The sequence below is a fragment of the Canis lupus genome, chromosome 5 (assembly GCF_003254725.2).
Source record: "Canis lupus dingo isolate Sandy chromosome 5, ASM325472v2, whole genome shotgun sequence".
In the NCBI taxonomy this organism is placed as follows: Eukaryota; Metazoa; Chordata; class Mammalia; order Carnivora; family Canidae; genus Canis; species Canis lupus.
In genome coordinates, this window is record NC_064247.1 from 21,094,040 (window position 1) to 21,112,037 (window position 17,998).

Here is a 17,998-nt window from a genome sequence, read left to right on the forward strand (position 1 = left end):
ATAGAGACTGAATAATTTTAAAAATACCCACACAGAACAACTTAGACCCAGATGACTTCCCCAAATGGTGAATTCTGCTAAACATCTGAAGAATATCAATTCTTCACAAAATCTTCCAAAACACAAAAGAAGGAGCACTTCTCCACTCATTCTGACACACCAGTATTAACCCAATACCAAAACCAGACCAAGATATCACAGTAAAAAAAAAAAAAAAACACACACACACAAAAAACAAAACCCAGAAAAAATAAAACTCAAATACCTAGGAATACAGATCCAAAAACCCTCAAAAAAATTCTAGCAAACCAAATCCAGCAATATATGAAAAGGATTATTCACCACAGCCAAATGGAATTTGTCCCAGAAATGCAAGGTTGGTTAACATCTGAAGATCAATTAATGTAATAATGTCAGAATATAGGACAAAAATCACATGACCATCTCAATAGACACAGAAAAAGCTTTTGAGCAAATTCAACTACCACTTCATAAAAACTAGGAATTGAAAAAAAAAAAACAAACAAACAAACTAGGAATTGAAAGGAACTTCCCACATCTCATGATAAAACAGATCTACAAAAGTCCCACAACCATCATCATTGTACTTTAGTGAAAGACTTACTTCCTCTTACGATCAAGAACAAGACAACTTCCAGTCAACATTTTACTAGATGTGCTAGCTGAAGAAGTTGGGTGAGAAAAGGAAATAAAAGACATCCAAATTGGAAAGGAAAAAGCAAAATTATCTCTATTTGGAGACGAATGATTTTGCATATAGAAAATCTTAAAGAAAAAAAAAAAAAGAAAATCTTAAAGAACACTAAATAAAAAACAAGGTTTTAGGATACAAGAGCAATACACAAAAATCAACAGTATTGCTCTATAATAGCAATAAACACTCTGAAAATGAAATTTATAATAGTATTAAAAAGAATAAAATATCTAGGAATAAATTTAACAAAAGAAGTACAAAAACTTATACTTGAAAAACTGTACAAATTATTGAAAGAAGTGAAAGAAGACCTAAATAAATGGAAAGACACTCCATGGTCATGGAGTAGGAACAGTACTAAGAAGACAATACTCCCCAAATTATTTACAGATTCAATGAAATCCCTATTCCTACAGGAAATACCCAAAACAAGCAAATCTAAGACAAAAAGTAGGTAGTGATTATCTAGGGTTGGGGAAGATGGGAGGATTGGAGTGGGGGCTAAGGTAATGGGAGAATGATTTCATTTTGGGGTGATGAAAATGTTCCAGAATCCATTGTGATGGTCATAGAACTCAGGATATACTAAAAGCCACTGAATTGTAAACTTTAAGTGGCTGAATGGTATATGTGAAATGTACCTAAATAAAACTGTTAAAAAGAATAAAATAATACACTGGATGCATACTTTTCATGTCTAATTTTCAAATAGATTATAAAATAGCTTTACCATTTTGCCAGTAAAAGCATGCAATCATCTTTAAGCCATATAGCCAGTTACTACCTGTTAATGCTTCTTGCTTTATTCATTCATGCATCTAATATTTGAGTACTCTGTTCTAAAAATCCCTGGATATAAAGCAGTGGAAAAAAATGGGTAAAAATTCTACTCTTAGGGATCTTACATTCTAAAGGAGTAGACAGATAATAAATAAATGAAATATATAATATGTAAGATAATGTTAAAGAGAAAAAAACAGAGGAAAAGAACTAATGGGAAAACTGATTACTCACCCCATTCCTCTTCCCTTAATTTTAGAATAAGGTAACCAGGGAAGATGAGAGAAGGTGATACTGAGTCAAATCCTTAAGGTGGTAAAGGAAGAAACCAGGTGGATGCTAGGGGAAGAATATTCCATGCAGAGGGAACAGTACGTGCAAAGGGACTAAAGTAGGAGTATACAGGCAGAGTGTCGAGGAACAGGAAGACAATTTTTTTCGAGCAGAATGAGCAAGGAGTGGAGTGGAAAAGCAGGAGGTCAGAGAGGTTATAGATAACCTGTATAATGCTGAGTGCCACTGGCTTTTACTTTTCACTTCTTTGAAAACAGTTTTCATATCTCCTCCTACTCAATTCTTTTTTTTTTTAAGATTTTTTTTTTTTTTTTTTTTAAATTCATGAGACACACACAGAGAGAGAGAGAGAGGTAGAAACACAGGCAGAGGGAGAAACAGGCTCCCCGCAGGAAGCCCGATTCGGGACTTGTTTTGGGAACCCAGGACCACGCCCTGAACCAAAGGCAGACAACCACTGAGCCACCCAGGTGTCCCTCCTATGCAATTTTTTTTTTTTTTTAAAGATTTTATTTATTTATTCATGAGAGACACAGGCAGAGGGAGAAGCAGGCTCCATGCAGGGAGCCCAATGTGGGACTCGATCCTGGAACTCCAGGATCGTGCCCTGGGCTGAAGGCAGGCGCTAAACCGCTGAGCCACTGGGGCTGCCCACTTACGTCCTTTTTAAAAAGCATTTTGCCTTTATGATATTCCATCAGTATAATGAACTATCTTCAACTTCTTTGCCAATGCAAACCCTTCCTGTTCTCCATAGCTTAATCAAGTTTTTCCCACACCACTGTGAATTCCCCAACTACTTTTATTGGTGTCCTCCTTCTCTGAATTCCTAGAACACTTAACCTATACAGTGTAATTTAGCAGTCAAGGGGCATTACCATAAAGAAATTGACCTACCAACGGGTATTTTTACTTTAATAAAAATTGCCTCTTCTGTTTTTCACATGCATTATCTCCATTAGATTAAAAACTTAAGCTCATGGAGGACTATGACTTATGCTGTATTCCTAAAAGTGCCTCATGCTAAGCATAAGTAGGTAGTTGGTACTTAACTGTAAACAGAGTAAACATACTGTTTCTTATCTAGCCTCATAGAATCATAGTGATTGTGCTAGGCTAAAATGGATCCGTGGCAAAATCAACTTTAAATGAGAAATTTTAATCAAGGGTTAGAAAACAAAAATTCTCCAAGATATTCTCTCAGCAAGTTAAAATTAAGAAGACAACTGGGATGCCTGGGTGGCTCAGTCAAGAGTCTGGCTCTTGATTTTGGCTCAGGTCATGATCTCAGAGTTGTAAGATCCAGCTCTGAGTCAGGCTCCGCTCTGGGTGTGGAGCCTGCTTGAGATTCTCTCTCCCTTTCCCTTGGCCCCTCCCCACCCACCAGTCTCCCACTCTTTAAAATAAATAAATAAATTTAGTAAGAGGACACCATTTTCCATCATCAACATACTGTCACAAAAAATATAGGTAAAAATGTAAATGTTTAGTGGGGAAAAACAAGAATTTTAGAATTTCAGAGTTGGAATTTCCAAACCTCTTACCTTATTAAGTTCTTTCCGTACCAACAAAACTTCTCCCATATTTACATCAATGGAAAGGTAATAATGAGGTATGGTTTGCTTAGACTGCATTAATCTCTGTGCAATAACCTGAAATCAAAGAGATTAAAACATCACTTATCTTAAGCTGAGGTGAGATTTTACCTAATGCAGGGCTCTGTTTGCCTCTTTACCCTGTTCCCTGGTAATGGCTACCTCAAACATTACCAGAACTAGAATATGGAATTGGAATATGCACCAAAACCTGGACTCCGTCTAGTAGTATCTATCAGAGCAATGTTTGTTTATCCCAAGTATTTATTTGGCCAAGCCAAACATCTACAACCAATCATCCAAATATCCCAAATAAAAAGTCTCTGGTAGTGTTTCAAACTGTGGATGCAACTGAACAATCAGAGCAAAAATGCCCCCTACAGCTTTGGCTGCAGCTAAATATTTAGGATAATATTCCTACCCGACGAATGTTGCTGATTGGAACGTCCGTGAAGACCCCTGAAGGAACGGGTGCCACTCCTGGAACCGCAGCAGGCACAGCAGCTGCTGGAGCCTATGAGGAGGTACAGAAGCTCTTAGTACCTGTGGCTCAATCTCAGCATATGCAACAGGCAGAACCTAGTGACTCTTAACAGATGGCAAAGTAAAAAATTAAAAGGCTTATAGAAAATAGCTATTTCTAACTCAAGGGAGCAAAAGAGACTCAGATTTGTACTGTGCTTATATAAGAATTCTGTTTTTAATTTTTATACTTAAGTATCATTTTCTTTGTTCAGAGAAATGATTAGTTAAAATAATTTTGTATTTGCAAAATTACCTTCAAGAAAAGCAATCAATGCATTCTTAAAGGATTAGAAATAAGCATAAAAAGTAATTCACTTTTCTGAACAGTGTTGAGAAAAAACAATGATAAACCGTGCATTTTAAAGCAATCATCCAAAAAATTAAATCATTTTACTTACTTTTAGCTAATTATCTTAACACTTTAACCAACTGCATGACAGTTGGTTGGCTATATGGATTTAATTCCTGTGTGGAATAATTAAGTACATAAAACTCAAACTCTAGTCAACCAACTAATAAGCATGCACTTAAAAATAGGACCTGAAAAAATAAATAAATAAAAATAGGATCTGAATAAGAGAGGATTTGTTAAGAAAAATTTAGTACCACCATTGAAAAAGGAAACTGGAATGCATGTCAGTGTAGCATATCATCTTTCCTTTTATGCGCTGAATGACAGCACATTCATATCTACTGCTAGCCAGTGAAATTAGACAAAAAAACCCCCCCACAATTCTGGTTAAGCTATTCCATTCATAAGTAATGTATGAAAGGGTTTAGTAGGTTGCACAGAATATTTTGCAGGGACAAACTGCCAAGAACTAAACAAAACAAAAATGCTAAATGTAACTCACAGGAGCAGCTTTAGTAGGCACAAAAGAGTCGACATCCTTCTTGATGATTCTGCCTTCTGGTCCCGTCCCTGGAAGAGATGCATAAATATCACGTATGTGAGAGCAGACCTGTTTGTTCCTCCAGGAGACTGACCCCGTGATCTGGGAAGTGCAAATTACTAAGGGTTCTCTACCAAAGACCCTCTGAAGGGGTTCACTGCCTTACTCCTATACCTTAATGGTTTTGGCAGCTTTTACCAATTATTAATTATCATTCACACAGAGTGCTCTCATTTGATCTATAGTGGTTCTTTTAACTACAGCAAACACTCTGTTAAGTATTTAAGAGTTTTACGTGCTTTTAAATTGGGAAATACTGGGATATGGATAAGCTGAGTACAATTTATGCCTCCCAAACAAGTCTAGCTTTCGCCTCTCCTAGTCAGCTCTGAAAACTCCTTTCTGAACCCTGAAATGGATCTCATCTGGGTTCTAGATTCATCGGATCATAAAGAATTCCCTTTGTACAAAGTCAACAGATATGACAATCGTTTCAGACATATTAGGCAAGTTAATTTTTTCACCCCAAAATAGCCCAAATAACTCTCAACTGTAATGATCTCATCTTCAGAATCACTCCTTCCTTGTGTGGTCTCCATCGTTCTGAGCTTTCTCGTAGTGGCCAAGGTTCTAAACTGGCCTGTCACACACTGGGAATGAAGTGTGTACAATGTCACACACAAGGTAAGATCTTCAAATCCTCACACTACAGGCTTACTTTCATTTTCACTCAATTCTTTCCTCCTCCCATGCACAGCCAATCAGGTTTACTTTTAGATTCAAATAGATAATTCTGAATCTTAATTCTAAGATTTAAAACTTAGTTATTAAAATACCTTTTATACTGGCCCACTTCTAGAAAAAAAATGGGTCATATTGATTCATCTTTCCCCAAGGCAGACTTTTAAAAGGAGTCTCGTTGTATGCAGTTCTTCCCAACTCTTTTCCTTCATTATAAAAACTGAGTTGGCTAGGACTGTGTTTATCCTCACTTGGAGCTCTAAAACAGAGGTAGTAGTATCCCTATTAAATACCTCTCTCTTTATAAGCAACAGAAACCATAACCTCCCCTTATCATCAAGGTGGATCTGGATACCACAGCCCCCCAAGAGGAGGGAACCTGCGGTATCCCCTGCCTTAGGCTGGGCTTTAGCCACCCACAGGAATTCACTCAAAATCTTTTACTTTTTTGCCTGTCTCCCGAAGAAGGCACAATAGGCCATCACAAAGCAATATGGTTTAAAGGGAAGAACACCAGACTAGGAGTAAAAAAATGTAGGGTTGTGGTCAAATATAATTCAGAAGACTAGAGTTACTTAATCTTTGCTGGTCTTGTTTCATCTGTAGGATTTTTTTTTTTTTTTTTTTTTAACGATTTTATTCATCCATTCATGAGACACAGGCAGAGGGAGAAGCAGGCTCCACGCAGGGAACCTGATGAGGGACTCGATCCCGGGACTCCAGGATCACGCCCTGGGCTGAAGGCAGGCACCAAACTGCTAAGTCACCCATGGATACCCGGATAGAGATTATACCAGGCCCCGCTCAAAGGAAGACTGTGAGAATAAAATGAGACAGTGATGTGAAAGTGTTTTGCCTTAAATATGAAACATGAGTAGCTGTGAGACAAATCAAACTGAACATTTGGGTTTAAGCTTTCAAACATTCTCCCCAAATGATTACATTTTGGTCATATTTGCTAAGTCATCTGTCCCTCCAAGGAGGGCAGGGGTACTGGAGAATGAATTCAACAACTCATAGCCAAGGATTTAAATAACCATGCTTCTTACAAAAAAACCTCCATAAAAATATAAACTCTTTAAGTTTGGAGCTTTTGGGTTGGGGAACACACATCAATGTGCTGAGAGGGTTGTACTCCCAGAGAGGGCATGGATGCTCTGCACACATTTCCCCAACAACCCCACTCCTTGCCCTATGTATGCATCTCTTCCATTGACTGTTCCCATGTGGTATCCTTTACAACAAACTGGGTACTGGCACATACAGTGCTTTCCTCAGCTCTTTTACTTCTATAGCTAGGTTTATTCCTACATATCTGCTGGATTTGGGTGCAATTGTAAATGGGGCTAATTCCTTGATGTCTCTTTCTGTTGCATCATTATTGGTGTATAGAAATTTAACAGATTTCTGTATGTTGATATTGTATGCTGGGACTTTACTGAAATCGTGTTTCAGTTCTGGCAATATTTTAGTGGAGTCTTTTGAGTTTTTTGTTTTTTTAAGATTTTATTTATTTATTCACGAGAGATACACAGAGAGAGGCAGAGACATAGGCAGAGGGAGAAGCAGGCTCCCTGCGGGGAGCGTGATGCGGGACTTGATCCCAGGACCCTAGCATCATGCCCTGAGCCGAAGGCAGACGCTCAACTGCTGAGCCACCCAGGAGTCCCTTGAGTTTTATATATACAAGATCACATCATCTGCAAATAGCGGCAGTTTTACTTCTTCCTTGCCAATTTCTTTTTGTTGTCTGACTCCTGAGGCTAGGACTTCAGTGGAAGACTGGACATTCTGTCTTGTTCCTGACCACAGAGAAAAAGCTCTCAGTTGTTCCCCACTGAGGATGACATTAGCTGTGGATTTTTCATAGACGGACTTTATGATGTTGAGGTGTTTCCTCTATCCCCATGTCTTTGAGGGGTTTTATCATGAATGGATTTTTGTACTTTTGCCAAATGCTTTTTCTCCATCTATCGAAAGGACCATATAGTTCTCTTTCATGAATGTGGTGTATCGTGTTGGTTGACTTATAAGTACTGAACCACCCTTGTAGCCCAGAAATAAATCCCATTTGATTGTGGTGAAGGATTCTTTTACTGACTGTTGGGATTCGATTTGCTAGTATTTTGTTGAGAATTTTCATATCCATGTTCATCAGAGATTGGCCTGTAGCTCTCCTTTTTTAGTGGAGTCTTTGATTTTGGTATCTGGGTACTGCTGCCCTCACAGAATAAGTTTTGAAGTTTTCCTTCCATTTCTATTTTTCAAAAGAATAGTTTTGAGAGTAACAGGTATTAACTCTTCTTGAAATGTTTGGTAGAACTCCCCTGTGAAGCCGTCTGGCTCTGGATCTTTGTTTGTTGAGGAAGTTTTTGATTACGGATTCCATTTCTTTGCTGGTTATTGATCTGTTCAAGTTTTCCATTTCTTCCTGTTTCAGTGTTGGTAGTTTATAGGTTTCTAGGAATTTATCCATTTCTTCAGATTGTCCAATTTGTTGCCATAATTATTCAGAATATTCTCTTATAATCTTTTCTATTTCTGTGGTGCTGGTTATTTCTTCTCTCTCATTTGTGATTTATTTGGGTCCCTTTTCTTTTTTATAAGTCTCTGTAAGGGTTTATCAATGTTATTATTTTTTTCAAAAAAACAGCTTCTGATTTCATTGATCTGTCCTACAGTTTTAAAAAAATTTTTATATTGATATTTCTGCTATAATCTTTATTATTTCCCTTCTTCTGCTGGCTTTAGGCATCATTTGTTCTTTTTCTAGATCCTTTCAGTGTAAGGTTAAGTTGCTTGAGATTTTTCTTGCTTCTTGAGGTAGGCCTGTATTGCTATGTACTTCCTTCTTGGGGCTATTTTTGCTACAAACCCAAAGGTTTTGGACAGTCATTTTCATTTTTTTTAAAAGATCTTATTTATGAGAGAGAGAGAGAGAGAGAGAGATGCAGAGACATAGGCAGGGGAAGAAGCAGGCTCCATGCAGGGAGCCCGATGTGGGACTCAATCCTGGGACTCCAGGATCACGACCTGAGCCACCCAGGCATGCCTTCATTTTCATTTGTTTACGTGTTTTTTAAAATTTCTTCTTTAATTTCCTGATTGGCCCATTCATTCTTTAGTAGCATGTTGTTTCTTCATATATTTGTAGCATTTCCAAATATGTTCCTGTGGTTGATGGACTTCAAGTTTCACTGTGTTGTGGTCAGAAAGTATGCATGGTTATGATCTGAATCTTTTTTTTTTTTTTTTTTTTTATGATCTGAATCTTTTCGTACTTATTAAGGCCTGATTTGTGACCTAGTATGTGATCTATTCTGGAGAATATCCCATGTGCATTTGAAAAAAACATATATCCTGCTGCTTTAGGATAAAATGTTCTGAATATATTTTAAGTCCATCTGGTCCACTGTGTCATTCAAAGCCATGGTTTCCTTGTTGATATTGTTTAGATGATTTCTCCATTGATGTAAGCAGGGTGTTAAAGTCCCCTACTATTATTGTATTATTATCGATGAGTTCCTTTATGTTTGTTATTGTTTTATATATATTTGGGTGCTCCAAAGATGAGAGCATAAATATTTACAATTAGATCTACTTATTGAATGGTCCCCTTTATTATGATATAGTGCCCTTCTTTATCTTGTTACAGTATCTGATATAAAATCTTGTTTGTCTGATATAACCCATTGTTACTATGGTTTTCTTTTGACATCTATTTGCATGATAAATGTTTCTCATCCCCTCACTTTTTTTTTTTTAAGAGTTAATTTATTTATTCATGAGACACACACACACACAAAGAGAGAGAGAGAAGCAGAGACACAGGCAGAAGGAGAAGCAGGCTCCATGCAGGGAGCCTGACGTGGGACTCGGTGCCGGGTCTCCAGGATCACACCCTGGGCTGAAGGCAGCACTAAACCGCTGAGCCATCCGGGCTGTCCCTCTCACTTTCATTTTCAAAGATTTTTATTTTTACTTTTTAAGTAACCTACAAAACCAATGTGGAGCTCAAACCCACAACCTTGAGATCAAGGGTCACATGCTCCACTGATTGAGCCATATAGGTCACCATCCCTTCGCTTTCGATCTGTAGATGCCTTTTATTTAGTCTAAAGTCTCTCATAGGCAGCATATAGATGGGTCTTGTTTCTATCCATTCTGACACTCTGTGTCTTTTGCTTGCAGCATTTAGTTCATTTACCTAAGAGTAATTATTGATACATGTCTAGTGCCATTTTATTACTTGTTTTGTTGTTTCTGGAGATTTTTCTCTGTTTCTCTCTTGTCTTTGTCACTTTTGGCCTTTCCTTCCTACTCGAAGAATCCCCTTCAATATTTCTTGCAGCCCTGGTTTAGTGGTCACAAATTCCTTTAGTTGTTTGCCTGGGAAGCTTGTGTGTGTTTTAAGTAGGCTTCACATACAATGTGGGCCCCCACGTGGTGGGGCTTTTAAACTGACAATCCTGAGATATAGACCTGAGCGGAGTTCAAGACTCAGACATTTAAACAACTGAGCCATCCTGGCACCCCTGTCTGGGAAACTCTTTATCTCCCCTTCTTTTTTTTTTTTTAAATTATTTCAAACTTTCACTATTTATTTATTTTTTAATTTTTATTTATTTATGATAGTCACAGAGAGAGAGAGAGGCGCAGAGACACAGGCAGAGGGAGAAGCAGGCTCCATGCACCGGAAGCCTGATGTGGGATTCGATCCCGGGTCTCCAGGATGGTGCCCTGGGCCAAAGGCAGGCGCCAAACCGCTGCGCCACCCAGGGATCCCTTTATCTCCCCTTCTATTCTGAAGGATGGCCCTGCTGGATAAAGTATTTGTGGCTATAGATTTTTCCCACTCAGCATAGTGAATATATCATGCCACTCTCTTCTGGCCTGTTAAGTTTCTGTGGAAACTTCTGCAGCTAATCTTATGGGTCCTTCCCTTGTAAGTTAGGGATTTCTTTTGTCTTGCTGCTTTTAGGATTTTTAAAAATCACTATATTTTGCAAATTTAACTACAATGTGTCTTAGTGTTGGCCTGCTTTTCTTGATTTTGATGGGAATTTTCCATGCCTCCTGGATTTGGATTTCTATTTTGTTAACCAGACTAGGAAAGTTTTCAGTTTTTATGTCCTCAAATCTTCTGTCCCTTTTTCTCTCTTCTTCTTCTGGGACTCCTATGATATGAATGTAATTACGTTTGATGGAGTCACTGAGTTCCCTAAGTCTAATCTCACAATCCATCATTCTTTTGTTCAGCTTCATTATTTTCCATGATTCTATCTCCAAATCACTTACTCGTTCCTCTGCTTCTTCTCTCCTAGTGGTCATCATATCCAGCCATTTTCCAATCTTAGTTATTTCATTTTTCCTTTCTGCTTGATTTTTTTTTTTAAACTCTTACTTCTGCAGTAAGGGTCTCCCTGATATTGTTCATGCTTTTCTCAAGCCCAGGAATATCCTTATGACTATTTTAAATTCTCCATCAGGCATATTACGTACATCTGTTTTGATCAGATCTTTAGCCATGACATTTTCTTGTTCTTTCTTTTGGGATGAATTCCTCGATCTTGCTATTTTGTCTAGGTCTCTGTTTTGTGTATGTTAGAAAATTCTATTGCTCCAGAGAGTAATAGCTTTAAGAGGAGGTCACACAGTGGCCAGGACCTGGCACTTCAGGGAGTGTCTCTAGTATGCTGTGTGCACCCTGCTGCTGTGTGTTGGCTGCTCTATCCGTCAGACAATCTTTGCCTGCAGTGGGCAGTGCCCTCAGGTCTCTATCCCAGCCAAGCCTGTGGACCTCTAACTCCAGTCCTTGAGCCCTGCTGGTTGCAAAAACTCATGAAAATCAGCCTCTCTCATTTTCCCAGCCAATGGCTTTTGGGAAGTGGAAGTGGGAAGTTCTCCTTGTATGTATCCCTGTGTGCTCCATTCTCTTGCCTCTCTTTACAACCAGGGCTCCCTCTCTTCTGCAGCATCCATGACCCGTTTCTCCTCAAAACGATGTCTACTCACTTCCTACCTTCCCTGATGTTGTCTCTTCTCTCCCTCTAGATGTTTGTTCTATCAGTCCTCGGGTTGATTTCCTGGGTATTCAGAATGATCTGACAGTTATCTAGCTGTGTTCAAGGGACGAGACAAGCTTAGGGTCCACCTACTAACCACCATCTTAGCTCCTACTCCTCCATAGGAAAGCTTTTAAAATGAGGTGTACACAAAGCTGTTTCCATTTCTCTATTCACTTTCTACTTTTCAGCCTACCCAGACTGGCTTCCAACACACCTTTGTTTTGAAAGAACTGTTATCAAGTCCCCATGTACCATCTTTAAGTTCTGTTGATTCTGTCAAAAATGTATCTTGAAGCTGTCCATTTCTTTTCATTTCCAGTCTGACCATGCTTGTCTAAGTCACCACTGTCAGCTCTAACAACATCTTTAACAGGGACTTTGGGGTTCATTTAACCCATCTGCACAAAACAGCCAAAATGATCTTTTAAAAATACGAATCGTTTTATGTCACTTGTTTTAATCCTTTAGCGGCTTTCTGCTATGCTTTAAATAAAATTCAAATTCAACCATGACCTGTCAAATCCTTGTTCTTACCCCTCCCTATGTTTCTTTCCAACCTCAACCCCATTAACACTGGCCTCCCTAATGTTCCTCAAACATGCCAAGCTCTCTTCCACTTCAGAGACCACTGTTTTACTGGTCTCCCTGTCCCCAGTTCTTCACACAGTTAGCTTACATCTGACTCCTTCTCATCTTTCAGGTGGGATCAAATGTCACCTCATCAGAAAGATCTTCCCCAACCACCATGTCTAACAGCAGTCAAGACTACACATATATTCATTTTGTCATTCAATGGTGTTGTCAACTTGGGTTTATTCTCTCTTAGCATTTGGACCAACCTAGGTAATCACAAGTTATCTTCTTTATCACAGCTAACACCTGTATATGTTTTATATATAGAGGCACCGCTAACTTAAATTTATCCTCACAACCTATAAGGTCTTATTTTTATATACAAATAAAGAAACTGAGACACAAAAGGTCAAACAGCTAGTGTACAACAGAGCCGGGGTTCAAACCTGAGCATTCCAACTCCAGAGTCCATACTCCTGACTACTATGCTATACTTCCTTTCTGCTTTACTCTTTATTTTTGGTAATATAAACATCTGAGACTGAAATCTTTTTTTTTTTTAAGATTTTATTTATTTATTAGAGAGAGAGAAAGAAAGAGAGAGAGAGGCAGAGGCAGAGGGAGAAGCAGGCTCCATGCAGGGACCCCAGACATGGGACTCAATCCTGGGTCTCCAGGATCACGCCCTGGGCTGAATGAAGGCAGCGCTAAGCCATTAAGCCACCGGGGCTACCCCCCTCCTTTTTAAAAGATTTTATTTATTTATTAGAGAGAGAGAGAGAGAGAGAGAGAGAGAGAGAGAGAGAAATCTTATTTTTTTTTCTTCTCTTATGAACAAGTGTTGGACGCACAGACTCCATGAATATTGGTATCTTAAGTAATAGTAAATGAATCACCTAACAGGTTACAGTTTCTTTTCTTCTTTTTTTTAGATTTTATTTATTTATTTACGAGAGACACACAGAAAGAGAGGCAGAGACATAGGCAGAGGGAGGAGAAGCAGGCTCCACGCAGGGAGCTCGATATGGGACTTGATCCTGGGACTCTGGAATCACACCCTGAGCCAAAGGCAGATGCTTAACCGCTGAGCCACCCAAGCATCCCAAGGCTGTAATACTTCTTGAACAAATAGATGACTGGCGTCCCTAGATTAGAATTTCTATCACTTTCTCAAATTTTATCTTTGGTACAGCAGCCAGTGTTGCTAAGTATCTCAAATAATCCTTCACGTCATAAATTCTTTGGATATAATTATTAACTCAGTCCCTCATCTCCTTAAAATTTATTCCAACTTACATTGCTATCCCTAGTTCTAGTCACATATATATACAAAATGGCAATACACCAGTGCAATAACATAAAGATGGAAAAAAGCAACTTCAAATATTTATAAAGAACCCTCTGAGGTCCAAAAAATTTACAGTATTCTATTTTTATTCTTTCAGGAGTGGCTTGCCTTCTAACCACAAGACAAAAGGCAGTAGATAGATGATAACCAGCACTAAGCACCCATAGCTGGACAACTGGGGAAATAACCAGTAACTGGATACGAATTGAAACTTTACTACTGGGGATCCCTGGGTGGCTCAGCAGTTTTGTGCCTGCCTTCAGCCCGGCATGATCCTAGAGTTCCAGGATCAAGTCCCGCATCGGGCTCCCTGCATGGAGCCTGCTTCTCCTTCTGCCTCTCGCTCTTTCTCTGTGTCTGTCATGAATAAATAAATAGAATCTTCAAAAAAAAAAAAAAAAAATTAAAACTTTACTACTTAACAGTAAGGAAGATCCCTTAAGAGTATTTTTCATATCCCTAAAATGGTGAATTCTTACTTTATGAAATGTCATGTGGCAATTCCGAACTAGCACACAGTAGTAGCCATCAAACAGGCTTCAGAATTAGTAATTTCCCCTTTTCTAAATAAGTAACCTCTTATCAGTAAGCTATACTTTCTTTTTGGGGAGAAAAAAGACATGAATAAGACATTTTCCTTTGCCCTCAGGGAACTTCAGTTCAGTTTTATATGAATTTTATTATTTAAAGTCATTTCAATTCACCCCAGGTTTATGTTTTTTTATGTTGTGTACTGCTAAATTCAGTCAGCCTCACATTAACAGGTTTCTTATTATATAACCAAGTCTTAAAACTCAACTCTGCTGAACAAGCACATTATACTTTCACTAATAATTAAGTATTTCCAGACAAACTTACCTTTTACTTGTGTAAGGTCAATACCTTTCTCTGCTGCCAATTTCTTTGCAAGTGGGCTTGCAAACAATCTTCCCTTGGGTCCAGCAGGAGTAGCTGGGCGGGGGGCTGAAGGTGTAGGAGTGACAGGTTGGGGAGTTGGAGGAACAGGGGCCACCTTTTGAAAAAAGTTACATATTGTTAATTTACCACTGCAAAGACCAGTCTGAAAGATCAAGAGCTTACATTTTATTATGAAGTCAAAATAATTTTTTTCTCCCAAAGATCATAATGCACAGTTTTCCTGCTTAACCAACATAACACAGCCATATGAAGAGTAGTAACACTTTATGTTAAAGACAGAACCATGTTATCTTACTCCACGGTAACATGGAAAGACATGGAATTTCATACTGCTAACCAGTATGTAATATCCTTACAGACTTTTATTCACTTTAATCTCTCGCTGTTTCCTTATTCTCTTACGTGGCTTTGTTTTTACTTAACTTCATTTCAAAATAAATTATGCTAGAATGTTCCATGTTGAAGTCACTACTCCTTGCCTATTCCCCACAAACGTGGGGAAGTCAGAAATCAAGTTTTCCCTGACAGAAATGTGTATTTAGTCTAAAGCTCATATGACTCTAACATCTACAAAAGCCTCGTCATAGTGTTGTCTAGGCCTAGAGTACATACAAATACATTTTAGATATATAATGTATCCTGTACAGCATACGACGACAAGACTAGATTCTAAGCAAAACAAGCCATGTTATGTCAAGGTTCTAATGTACTATAGAAATAAGCTTGACCCACTATCATAAAGGAATACCAAAAGTACAAACAAGTTTGAATGATACATGCCCATTTACATACACATGTATTTTTTACAGTATTGTACTATAAAATAACCGTGACTGTATTTTCTCTCCCTTACAATTTTCTTAATGACATTTTCTCTAGTGTGCTTTAAAACTACGGTATACAATATATATCAGATACATATACTATACAAAATATGTGTTGACTATCTACATGGTTGGTAAAGCTTCCAGTCAACAGTAGGCTTTCTCAGTAGTTAAAATTGGGGGGAATACAAAGTCATACACAGATTTTCAAGGGCACGGAATTGGTGCTCCAGATCCCATGTTGTTCATGAACAACTGTATACAGTAACTTCCATTTGCATGCGTATCAACACCTCACGCAGAAAAAGAACATGTCACCTCAGCTTTATTCTCTGCAGGACTCAAGACAGTAGGAAAAAAATAAGCTACAAGGATCCAATAACTATTAGGGGAATGGTGCACTGCCATATACCTTTCAGATCTCCACAAAAGCTCACTATCTCTTTCTTCTTTTTTTTTTCTTTTAAAGCTCTAAAAATATTTTTAGGGGTGCCTAGGTGGCTCAGTCGGTTAAGCATCTGCCTCAGCTCAGGTCATGATCCTGAGATTGAGCCTCGCATCAGGCTCCCTGCAGAGTAGGGAACCTGCTTCTTCCTTCTGCCTGCTGCTCCCCCTGCTTGTGCTCGCTCTCTGTCAAATAAATGAATAAAATCTTAAAAAAAAAATTTTTTTTTTTTAAATAATCTCTATACTCAACTTTGGGCTCAAATTCACAATCCTGAGATCAAGAGTTGCTGGCTGTACCGACTGAGCCAGCTGGGCACCCCAATCATCTTCTTCGTTAAGTCACAGAATCTAGAAGGAACCCAGAATATCATCTAATCTAATCCCTTAATTTAGAGATGAATACGGTAAGTGTTTGCTCAATTCTAGAAGCATACCTACCGGGGGTGGGGTAGATGGTGGGGCCTGTGGTTTTAAATCAGTTACTTCAGTTGGCCTATAGTCAGCAAATGCTGGTATGTCTTCCTCTTTTTCTACAATGATACAAAGTGGGGTTCCTAGAGGGACATCTCTTGTGCCTTCAGGGATCAAGATTTTTGCCAGGTAACCCTCCTCCTGTACTTCAAAACCTGAAATAGAAAGACCATGATGGAACTTAAGAGACTCCACTATTCCAACAAACTCAAAGCACAGTTTTAAGTAAAAAAGCTCTTCTCCTTAAGAAGAAACTAGCTATGGTGCAGCGGTTTGGCGCCTGCCTTTGGCCCAGGGCGCGATCCTGGAGACCCGGGATCGAATCCCACGTCGGGCTCCCGGTGCATGGAGCCTGCTTCTCCCTCTGCCTGTGTCTCTGCCTCTCTCTCTCTCTCTCTCTCTCTCTCTCTCTCACTGTGTGCCTATCATAAATAAATTAAAAAAATTAAAAAAAATATATATATATAAAAAAGAAGAAACTAGCTATGTAACCTTTTTTGTTATTTAATATCTCTGTGTCTCAGCTTCTTTAGCTACAGATGGGGATAACAATAATACCTATGTCACAGGTATGTTATAAAAATCATTATTTTCCAAGTACTTAGAAATAGTACCTGGGACAAAGTAAATACTAAATAAATAGCTGTCAAATAAAACTATGAGAGATTACAGACAGTAATTAGTTCTGAACATTTTCCTAAAAACATCTCTAAGGGAGGCCACTATGCAGACCCACAAGACTCCAAGATGGCATCAACTGTACCAATATGGCATCAATTATACTGCTAAAAATCAGAACCATATGGATGTTAAATTAAGGGAGCTATTAGAATTGACAGTGATATGGGATTATGCCCTTAAAAGTATCTGTGGAGTTTTTCAAAGAGGTGATATTTGGTATTCAACTAAGTATTTCAATGTGAAGAAATATGGCATTATTAGGGTTTCTGTGGTGTTGACCGCTTACATTTTATACAGTGACTTCTTAGAAAGAACTCAAACATGAAGTGTTACAAAAGTAAAACTAAAAGACAACACTGCAAGAACAATTTTTGCCTTGCATATCTTGGCTTTCTGTTGTGTTGTGCCCCTCCCTGACAAATACATCTTTGATGAAATCTTCCCTTTATCAATTAAGAATATCCAATAAAAGATATGTCAAAAAAAAAAAAAAAAAAAGGACTCCAAGGCCACAAGACGGTTTAAAGAATTTGACCAAGGTAATGCTTCTCCAGTGACTAGAGTCTCTAGAATACCATCTCTAGAGCAATTCTGGTATTCAAATTGAAAGGTAAAGCAGATCTATTGTTACCAATGGGTTTTGTTTGTTTCCAACAAACAATCCTTTCTTACAATAAAATCTTTTGGGAGGAATACAATATGCAAAGAGATAAAAAGGTGAAGTTGGGGCAAGGGGTAAGGCGACTAGAGTCTGTTCATTATGTCTCCTTTGTACCAAGGTGCCATCAAGGTATCGTGGGGTTTGAAGAACACAATCTCAAAACCACCATTGCAGAGGATGCCCAGAATTGCCTACTGCATCTTTGGGGACTGGACAGCAAAGAAATAGATCTATCTACTAATCTCTAAATATTATAACAAATATAAGATTGTCTAGGTAGTCTTTGTTCTGAGCGTAAAAATGAATCGGGAATATATGGAAATGCAGTATGATGTGTGAACAGATATATATACATATACATACATCCTATCAGTCATTCTCAAACTATGAAAGTAATCCAAATCCTGGTTTCAGTTTTACCTCAGTCATTTTAAACTCTGTTATTTTCTTGCCTTGAAAGTAAT

General features: G+C 38.3%; 1 protein-coding gene across 1 annotated transcript in view; it reads right to left on the reverse strand.

The window, feature by feature from the left end:
* The window catches only part of DLAT (dihydrolipoamide S-acetyltransferase), a 31,091-nt gene that overhangs the window by 7,739 nt on the left and 5,354 nt on the right, over positions 1–17,998 (reverse strand). The window contains exons 6-10 of the mRNA XM_025465530.3: positions 16,160–16,347; positions 14,391–14,544; positions 4,764–4,831; positions 3,806–3,898; positions 3,334–3,441 (exon numbers count right to left, since the gene is read on the reverse strand). Coding sequence (XP_025321315.1) covers positions 3,334–3,441; positions 3,806–3,898; positions 4,764–4,831; positions 14,391–14,544; positions 16,160–16,347 — 611 coding nt within the window. The remainder of the gene's footprint in view (positions 1–3,333; positions 3,442–3,805; positions 3,899–4,763; positions 4,832–14,390; positions 14,545–16,159; positions 16,348–17,998) is intronic.